The 10,593-nt window shown below is 39.1% G+C and overlaps 1 protein-coding gene across 2 annotated transcripts; it reads right to left on the reverse strand.

The window, feature by feature from the left end:
* Positions 1 to 10: 10 nt before the first annotated feature.
* LOC112049899 (chorion transcription factor Cf2-like) lies at positions 11 to 10,472 on the reverse strand. 2 transcript variants are annotated; one of them, XM_052884223.1, is made up of 10 exons: positions 10,059 to 10,472; positions 9,006 to 9,297; positions 7,681 to 7,875; positions 6,958 to 7,101; positions 6,566 to 6,759; positions 5,577 to 5,769; positions 5,275 to 5,371; positions 4,600 to 4,793; positions 3,919 to 4,022; positions 11 to 3,335 (listed from the first exon to the last, which is right to left on the reverse strand). In XM_052884223.1, the coding sequence occupies exons 2-10, from the start codon at positions 9,283 to 9,285 to the stop codon at positions 3,300 to 3,302; spliced, it is 1,437 nt and encodes a 478-aa protein (XP_052740183.1). In that variant the 5' UTR covers positions 9,286 to 9,297; positions 10,059 to 10,472; the 3' UTR covers positions 11 to 3,299. The 2 variants fall into 2 exon arrangements, with proteins under 2 accessions (XP_052740183.1, XP_023943729.2); XM_024087961.2 differs by having other exon boundaries at positions 9,384 to 10,472.
* Between the last annotated feature and the right edge of the window lie 121 nt (positions 10,473 to 10,593).

Below are 10,593 nucleotides of genomic sequence, written 5' to 3' on the forward strand. Positions count from 1 at the left end.
TAAATGTCTCGATAAGAAAGCTTAATGTAAGGAAGCACCTATGTTTATTGCAATACAAAATAATTCTTACATTACATGAGTATTGGGGTTATAGTAGGGGAGCCCGGGATGGTAAATTTGCAGTTACTAAAGCGTCATGGGGACCGATTGCATTTGGTAGATTAGATAAGAAGAATAAATGGTTATTTACTTTTTTTGCTTTTAGCGATGGAAAAAAAACTACAAACTTTAAAAGCAATTTCTATTACTTTGACTTACTGAAATTGTCAAAAAATTTTAGCCATTAACTATGAAATTATTTTCTACAAAATGAGTAAAAAATTAATCGCGCTCGTAACTCGAGAACTAATAATAATATAAGGATTTTATTTTGTAACTTTGGGACCCTCCCATTCCATTAAATGAGCTCAAGTCTTTAGATTTTCGAAATGCACACCTTTTAGTAATTAACTAACTTACTATATCCTTATCTGACGTGCTGGTTAAGTATTTCTGGACTTGGTTTTTTTTGTTTGCCCTAAACATATCTACCAATATTAAGGGCTCATACTTAGTGGAGGTACTCAACAACATGCAAGGTCCTTTATGTTTATTTGCCGCGCTCGAGTAACTGCAAAAATCCCTTCGTCGGTTCCCCTACTATTATTAGATGTTTAATTTTATGATGAGTTTTTTGCGGACAAGAGCGCTTGCGTGTAAACTAAAGGAGCGTCAACACAACAGAAAAGTATTTTTAAATTATGTAAAGTATGGCTAGATGATGACTTGGAAATTTTAACTTGTTTAGCAACCACTCAGCAGATGAAAGTTTTATATGTTTCTGGATTGCTGACACTGCTTCAATTTCAAACACCAACGTATGTATGTATACTTTACTAGTACCAAAGTAAAACCATAATCATAAAATAGAACATCTATACAGTACATCACTGAAATCCCTTTATACTAATAAACATTACCATCTTTTTGCAGTCATCATTGATCAAATGATTAAATTGACTGATAATCAATTTGTATTTTTAACAACATGGTTTTGTAGTGTTTTACTTGAAAATACAATATTTTAATGTATTACTGGATAAATCAATCGATCATTGATGAACAGTAGATTTTCATTGATCCAAATAATTCGTTGATCAAAAATAGATTTTCAGAAGTATTTTATGGATATGAATTCTTTAAATCATTGCTTAAAATATACATAACTTAAAATGTAATAACTGAGGGCTTAGATTAAGATGACTAACGGATTAGAGACTTGGTCGCTAACTATGGGCCTCATAGACTTAGGGTCACTCGGTGGACGATGGAGCGAATTGTGCTTGGAGTCTCTCTGCATGATCGAATCAGAAATGAGGAGCTTCGTAGAAGAACCAAATTCACTGGCATAGCTCAGCGAGTCGTGAAGCTGAACTATATGGCAATAGGCCATATAGTTCGAAGAAGAAGTTGGGGGTCCCAAGGTTCTGGAATGGCGACCTCGCACTGGAAAGTGCAGAGTTGGTCGACGACAAACCATATTACCATTATTATATTTCAACATCACCTAATGACGTAAATATTGGATCAATAAAAACAGACCACGATTTCACAATGACAAAATGCTTACAGGTTGAAGTACTTAGTAGTATATTGTTAAAAATTATCTAAATTCTGAATGTAACAAACTTTTGATACCACATTAGGTAGGTACTAGTGTAATATTGCAAAGTGAATAATTCAATATAATATACTGAAAAATCTCTTATTTTGTCTTATTTTTGTGGCAATGTTGAGTGTTTGCAGAAAAAACCAATATAAATTTACTGTACAACATAAGACACTAAAAATCCGGAATATATTAAAATTTAAATAGAAGACAATGTTTCCATTAGAATTGAAATAGAAGATAAAGTTCTGTCGTTTTTCGTCAGTATCCATAGTTTTCTCAATTCATCTTTCAATGAAAAATCACGTAAGTAAGCGAAATTTTAGATGCAGCCTAAACTCTCTTCAAAACTTTTTTGAGGATCATAGTTAAAATGTCCGTCTTTAAAAACGACAAAGCTTTTCTTTCTATTTTTCACACAAATTCTTGATTTTTCATTTATTACACACTAATCTCTTTGTTTCTTATCTCTTAACTTTAAAACAATCTACAGTATCCTACCAATAAAATTTAACAACAAATTACACAATTGCATTGTGATTTAAGTTTTCCCTAAAATAATTTTGTGTATAAACAAAAGTACTTTTAACATTTGTACTTGATTGCAATTTCCTAATAGAATGGAAACAAAATATAATAATTAAATATTATTTAAGAATTTAATAAATAATATTTTCTAAAACTCTATATAACACGTAAAGCTCATAATTAAAGTCTACAATAATAAATCTTACAAAAATTTCATCACAGAAAACACTGAATTTCAAAAACCATCAAAACTATTTTTAAAGAACATTTAACATTATCACAATTTAAAGTTTTAATGAAGTACCTAATCTAATGTATTCTTGTCAACGATGCCTAGATATTTATTATTTACAAACGAATTTCGTTATTTTTTCTAAACTGACAATTTTTACTTGCAATAAAAGTGTCTTCAATTTCATTGCCAGCACTGTAAATGGAATTTTTACTGCTAAGCATATTTGCTAGGCATATGAAAAAAGTTTGGTAAAACTATGAAGATTTTAGCCGTTTATTGCTGTAAAAATTGTCTGATTTTATGGAAGAAAAGAATTTTACTCTAAGTATCTATTTAATTATATTCTACTAAAAAAGTTTACTTAACAGTAGAAAATTTTATAGATATCAGCAGTAAATTATTGCAAAATACTTGTCTAATTATAAAGACTGGAAAGTATAAAATACATTCTAAATAATTATTATTTAAGATTGTCTTAAAATAAATATTTAAAAATATTCAAAAGAACAATTTACATTCTCACTATACTTGTCTAAAATATATATTTGGAGTGGAAGCTACAAAATTATTATTTTAGTATTTTATTTTACATGTGTGTGCGTGTCATTGTTGTCTTACCCGCCATTTCCTGCACCTGTGTGCGTGAAATATGTAAATGAGGAGAATTATGTAAACTATAGTACCGCATCCCACTTCTGATCTTTTCATGTACAAATATTTGGCATAACAAGAAAATGGAGAAGGTCGCGAAACCTCCCAACATACCTACGACATTGATGTATGCATTCAAAGGCTTTGTAAAACAATATGTTGTTAAAAGGCCTAATGTCAAAAAGCGTCTTTAGTGGCGGCGATGAGAGTCAGCAAGTCGTTCTTCTCGTCGTTGGGTCAAGATGGCTCGAGCGCTGGCGCCGGTACAGATTGCTGAAAATATAAATTATTAAGTAAAATAAGACAAAGTTTTGTTTAGCTAAAAGTCAGCGTCCTAAAGGACAGCGTGATATGTCTCGTGAAACAATCTTTGATAGACATCACGCCCGCAAGATTTTAATGTACAGATTACCTACAGATTAATGATACAGTCTCCTCCTCTCCTTACTTCTTGAATATAATATTGAATGAAGGAGATAAGGTAGGTACAGTATTATCATAGCTTGTAGGAATTTACAGAGTTAAAGATAGTCTACCAATACGCACTAATATTTTATGGGAATAAGTTTAAAATATATTAATGTTTAAGAGCCGTGACAGCGGATATGACCTGCCTCCGATTCCGGAGTGTTTTAAGAAATTGAATATCACGTGACTCAAACGGTGAAGGAAAAACGTGTGAGGATACCTGCATAACAGAGAATTTTCTTAATTCTCTGCGTGTGTGAAGGCTGTCAATCCGCATTGGCCAGCGTGGTGGACTATTGGCCTAACCCTTTTCATTCTGAGAAGACTCGAGCTCAGCAGTGAGCCGAATATGGGTTGATAATGACTAATGAATGATGTATTAACAGACCTGTGAAAGAGGTGGGGTGTTGGACTGTTGTGACATTTCAGCCTTGACACGCCGCGCGATGTGCGATCGTGTGTGCTTCCTCAAATGATCCTTGCGGTAGAAACCTGCAACAGTTGGATCTTGTTAACATACAGGTAAAGACAATCATCAAACACAAGTTATTGATTTGGATTTTGGAAGTATGTGTCAAATCCCTTTGTCCAATAATGGACTATGTAGATACGAAATCTGTACTTTTTTAATGTCTAGGTACTGCTGTTTAGGAATGAGCAGTTTTCCCAAGTGATTGGAGACTCTTTGGTATTTGCGTTTCAGCGCAATCAGTGACGGCCTACGGATCCGTGACTTGGTCGCTAACTACGGAACTACTCATAAGAAGGCTCAGAGTCACTCAGGGGCGATAGTGCTTGCAGAATGCTTTAAATTTCTCTTCGAATCAAATCAGAAATGAGCATCAGCGAAGATGCTATGGTCAAGGCACATAGCTCGAAAAACCAAGGTAAGTTGTGGCCTCAAAGCACCGCAAAGCGCAGTAGGTCGACTTCCCACTATAAAGACCGAGGGCATCAACGGGATGCAGAGAGCCGCTGGATGCTGTCAGCCTGATACCGCGGTGTTTGGAAGTCTGTACAAAAGGCCTACGTCAAGTGGACGTCCTATAATGATGATGATTATACAAACCTTTCCCACACTCGTTGCATACGTGGCGCTTTTCGCCGGAGTGGATGATGAAGTGCAAGGTCAGTTGCTCTTTGCGTTTAAACGCCTTGAGGCACACGGAGCAGACGTGCGGCCGCTCCGGGTTGTGCGACTGCTTGTGGCGCGTCAGGTGGTCTTTGCGCTTCAGCGCTGCGTTGCAGATGTCGCAGATGAATCTGAGTTGAAGAAGAACTTAATAAGAGTCTTCAATTCACTATAATTCTTCTTTATGGCTTTTATTGCCAAATGGGTGCAGTTCATCTCGCAGGTGACACGTGAAGGATTGTTTGGCGTGGGTTAATAGTCATATTGATGGAATAACAAATGGTTCTGTTCAAAAAAGTTTTGGACTATCACTTCACAGGCATCTTACGCTAGGCATATGCTTTACACTGCTGCAATCAACCTAGACAAAACATAAATAATCCATCTGTTATTTCCCCGCTTGCAACATATGCTTCAAACCGAAAAGTCGGTAATCGTCATTGCCATAAAAGTCAGCAAAACAGGCGAAATCTCATCAGAGGCCAGCACAGACAGATGGTACCAGTATTTAAATAGATTATGCCATTATAATAATTGGTTTCCGTAGCCGTCTGCTGATGGATGGTTACCTATTCAGTACTCGTCTTTGAGAATGAGAGATATTTTTCTTACCTTCTCTCCATAGTGTGTCCCACAAGATGTTGATCGAGCAAGCCTCGCTCCGGATACGCCATGTGGCACTCTGGACAGCAGTACAGCGTGCTTCCATCTAAAAGCATGATTTCGAATTTATTGAAGCATTTGACATGAGACTTTAAGCAACGTTGCTTTTAGAATATCTAAATATCGCTCCCCCTTTCGTTGTGGCACGAAAGAGAGAAGGATATGTATATAAAAGTGTACTCTTGCATGACTTAATGGAATAATTTTTTCATGCTTTTGCTGCTTAAAGCTCTAAAGGTTTACTATCTCACCTAATGCTGTCGTGAGTCTGATCTCCCCTGGCTTAGGCCTCGGTTTCTTCTCTTTGAGTACTTTCTTCTTCTTTTTCTTCTTGGCCATAGCGATGGTGTTGGCGTTGATGTTCGTGTTGATGACGTTGTTGGAGACGGGGTTCACGATGGTCGCAGTTTGTACCACCACGCTGTTCACTACATTTGTGGGTACCTGAAGATTTATTATATTTAAAAACAAGCTTTTGGTTGACATCATTATATATGTAAAGCCATATAACAGAACCTTGCAGCACACATGTTACAAGTGCTGGTATTTTTATTCTTTACAAGTTAGCCCTTGACTACAATCTCAACTGATGGTAAGTGATGATGCAATCTAAGATGAAAGCGGGCTAACTTGTTAGGAGGAGGATGTAAATCTACACCCCTTTCGGTTTCTACACGACATCATACCGGAACGATAAATCGCTTGGCGGTACGTCTTTGTCGGTAGGGTGGTAACTAGCCACGGCGAAAGCCTCTCATCAGCCAGACCTGGACCAGATTAAGAAAAACTGTAAATTCACCGCACATACCACTGCGCCACTGAGGCAGTTAAGAATAAACTCAAGCGCTGACCCTTACATGTCAAAAGTAAGATATACCTAATGTCGATGGGCTCTTCAGTGCAATTCCTTCCTCTGCACTGATATTACACTCTACGATACGTCCTATGCGCAGCTTTCGCCTCTGCGTTTTCTTACACACCGTTAGCTATAGGTTTAAGAGACCTTGCTATTTCCTTTTATTCAGAAGATACACGCAGCTCAACGGGTTGCCAAATTGTAGAGCCGATTAGCGTCCCAAGTCACTACCTAAGGTTCAGACGAACTAAAGATATCGACATAGCTCAACGTGACTACACTTTGGAAGTCCCAACAAAAGGTGTAAGTATCTCCTGCATTGGACGTTTATCGGCTGATGATGATGATTATTACTAGTTGCGTGTAAATCCTTGGTTTTTTTACCGAAGTAAGAGTAGACATGGGTGGCAAAGAGTTGGTGGCGACGGTGACGATGGTGGGCTCGTCGCGCTTCCCGTCGACAGCTGAGCTGGAGTACTTCAGCAGGTGGTGCAGCGGCAGCGGCAGCGCTGACAGGTAGTCCGCCACGCCGCCGCCCAGCGTCTGCCATGTTGAACTGTCCGTGACGTCACCGATACCTTGCACGACAAATAACAATCTTTATTTATTTGTCCAATAACGAGTTCATTCCAATATGACAGAATGACAGAACGTTCGATAACTTGATCACGTGATCTGTCGATATCAAGTGTCATTCCCATATTTTTTTTTTAATTTTAAAAGCGTTTGCGATTGTAGAAAGGGAATTAATGTGCCAGTGTACAAGTTTTACTTACTAATAAATTCAGCTGGCACGCTGGTCCCGTCCCTCTGTATGCGGCCCTCCTGTTTGATGGCCCTCGCTAGTGCCGCGCCCTCCTTCGGCTCGTGTAACACTACCAGTAGCTGCTGCGTGCCTTGCTGGAGAGGCGCTTGCGTTACTATAATTAAAACTTATTATAAAGAGGAAGGATTTGTATTTTTCTATGTAACGAATAAACTCAAAAAGTACTAGACCGATTTGAAAAGTTCTTTGACCGATGGAAAGCTACTTTATCAGGGAGTAACATAGGCTATAGTTTATCCCCGTATTCCCACTGGAATGGGTGTTACGCGGGTGAAATTGCGAAGTTCTGTTAGTGATTTATAACAGTAATTAAAACAATAGGCAGGTAATCAATCAACCGCCGCTAATGTATAACGCTGCTACATTTTAAGACTGACTACATTATAGATCTATGCGCTGCTATCAATCACAGGATATTTTTTTAGAATGAAGTGATTTATCTTCTAGACTGTGTCAGTGGACTAACACTGAGGTAATGGCAGGCTGAGAATACCAATGCCCAGGCGGGTGTTGTGCGAAAAGCGTTTGTTTTGTTTTGTTTGCTTGTTGAAAATATACACACAAATAGATATCTAAAAGTTTCCGTTTTCATTTATCTCTCACTCTCGCACCCTATCTTACAAAATATTGATACACTGGTAAGGGTGATTCATACACGGCTAGATGACCTTACCCTGATGTTGCTGCATCATGGAGGCCATGAGGTCATGGTGCAGCTCCTCCCGGTACTCGCGCTTGTCCCGCTGCTCGCCCTTCAGCACCGTCTCCTGCACATACCCCACCTGCCCCGCGCCGCCGTACGCGATGTTGCCCACGTTCACCGTGGAAGAGGTCGCTGTTATACTTTGGTACTTTACTCCTGCGTTCACTGGAAACATAGACTAAGTCAATAATAGTACAGACAACATAAGATAATAACTAACTTATCCTATTATCAATTGTAGCGAAAATCTTTGATCAACACCTAAAATGCGCATAACAGGATCGACGACGACGACCTTACTGCCATTGCGGGTATAATATGGACTTATCCTAATAACTGTACAAATCATGCCCACGTGGAATGGTGGCTAGAATACTGGCAGCATTTCTGCGCTGGACAGCCAGGCTGATCCTTTGCGCAAAAAATGAGCCAACCCTTCTGTCACCAGTCGAGTTAACTAGCTGCGGTGAAATGATTCTGTGAAATATTTTGGATAATAGCTATAGGAAATCTCGTCTTTATGAATAGGTAAAGAGGTGTGAGGTGAGATTGTTTGCATTGACTCTAAACTACTGGATCGTTTTGAAAAAATTCTTTACCATTAGAGTACTACATTATCCGTAATAAAGATAGGCTGTACACAGACCCTTCATTCTGTAAAGTTACAGCGATGTCACATCGCAAATTTCCATGGTAATTTAGTTGCTAGTGATATTCTTCACGTGCTCTCTAAGGCTTAACAATACCAACTTCTGCATAATTCATACAACTCTGGAATACTACTAAGAATTTCTGGTAAGAAGAAAGGTTCAACTTAAATATTCTCCTTTCAATGGCACGAGCACGACCTAAACTTCGAACCCAGTTTCTAAGCCATTGGCCTTAGAATCTAGTAACTTAACTAACTGGTAACTGTCTCGTTAGCCGATGGGCAGTTACCAGTGAATCAATCAGATGTATTTCCAGACATGTTCTATACTAACCAATGGACCACAAGTCTTACGAGTGACTTTATTAGATACTAGCAGAACCTCGCGGTTTCTCCCGCGTAAATGGAAACTACGCCGTGGGAATACGACCATACAATATAGCCTATGTTTGGTAGTTACTCCCTGATAATATATCTTTCTATTAGTGAAAGAATTGTTCAAATCAGTCCAGGAGTTTTGAATTTATTCGTTACAGACAAAACTACTAATCTTTCCTCTTTATAATTAACCGACTTCCAAAAAGGAGGAGGTTCTACGTTTGGCTGTATGTATGTTTTTTTTTATAAGAATAGATATTTCCATCACCAGTATGAATTGGCGCAATCCCAGCCAAAGTCACCGTCCCCGGCTGAGCATTGCTGACGACCACCACGCTCTCCGCCTGCCGGAACTTCACCCCGTCCACCGTCACCCCAGTCGCCGGCGCCACTGCGAACTGGACCCCGCTGCCGGACGCTTGGTATCTGGTTTCTTGGACCACGCTGCCTGTGCCACTGCCTTCATATCCGAATTTGGCGGCGAATTGGTGAATGGTCGGTATCGCTGTCGCCGTCGGGATGTGTCCCGTGAAAGGTGCGAAGTTCATCGCGACTTAGATCTGAAATCATTTTAAAATGTAATAGGATCCAACAATATTCTTATACGACGTCAGGATATGACGTCTTTTTCGACTCAACACTGTACCTATTTGGCTATTTAAGTACAACAATTTTCCAACATCATTCATTTTTCGAGTCATCTTGATGTCTCGATGAATCTTCTTTATTTGGGGAGGTAGTGCTTTCTCATCCTTTTCGAATAAGTATTTTTATTTTTTATTTTTATTTATTTTTATTTATTTAGGACAGAAAACATTTACATATTAAAGGCTTAAATTACCATGCAAAGGGGTTAATAAATATGTAAACAACAACACTATCCACGAATTACACAAATTAAGAATAAGGTATGTATATAAGTATGTTTTAGGTAACTTTGTAAAAACTTCATCTTTTCTCCAACATGGTGCATGTATCGTTGCATACATCGGTAGCACGTAATGAGTTTTCATCGCGGATTTTTGGTGTTCTGAATCACTCAAGACCATGTTTAATTCTAAGGAACTTCCGCGATAGACGGTTATCCACTTTTAGGGTCGTTTCAGCTTATGCGACGGTCTGCGGCTAGGTGACGAACAAAAGGGTGCGCCCCCGTAGGGCGCCTCACTCAACCCCCGCCATTCTGCCTAACCCATACCCCAGTATCGTATTTCTTAACTTATTTTTAACCGAGCTCTCACACCATCGCACTTAAAACCGAGTTTTTGACAACGAAACGGATTGAAAAGGATTTCACATTGAATTATATAGGGATAGTTACCTGTTTTTTGGTGTGATAGTGGATTTTCATAGCGTTTTATTAGTTGGTCGCGGCTGAAATACGGTTGGCGATGTATGGCGGGCTGCGCGGACGGGGTGCGCGGAGGGTGAGGCATGCGCGGAGCGGCGCAGGCCGGGGTCGGACGGAGAGGGCCCGGGGCCTAGGCCCAGCCTACACGTGTCCATTCACCACGTCCCCACCGTGGGTATGGGTATGGGTATTGGAAACACCATGAATCGTGCTGTTCGATGAGGGGGTGGGTAAGGTACGCGTGTTTAGGCCGGGGGGTAAACTACGTCTTGTTTTTGTTTGGTCGAGCCTACCTACCTAACTATACCTACTGTATTGGGAATTTTTAAAACCATATAGAATGAACATCTATCTATGCAAGTAGCTACTTGTACCAACTAAATTAAATAGGCATCTATCGAGTAGGTACTACCACCCACCAAAAAAACCTGTCATCTAAATTATCGCAAACATTCGCATAGGTTCCATTTTCAGAAAATATATATTTTTTTTGTTTACCTACAGG

This window comes from Bicyclus anynana, chromosome 11 (assembly GCF_947172395.1).
Source record: "Bicyclus anynana chromosome 11, ilBicAnyn1.1, whole genome shotgun sequence".
NCBI lineage: Eukaryota > Metazoa > Arthropoda > Insecta > Lepidoptera > Nymphalidae > Bicyclus > Bicyclus anynana.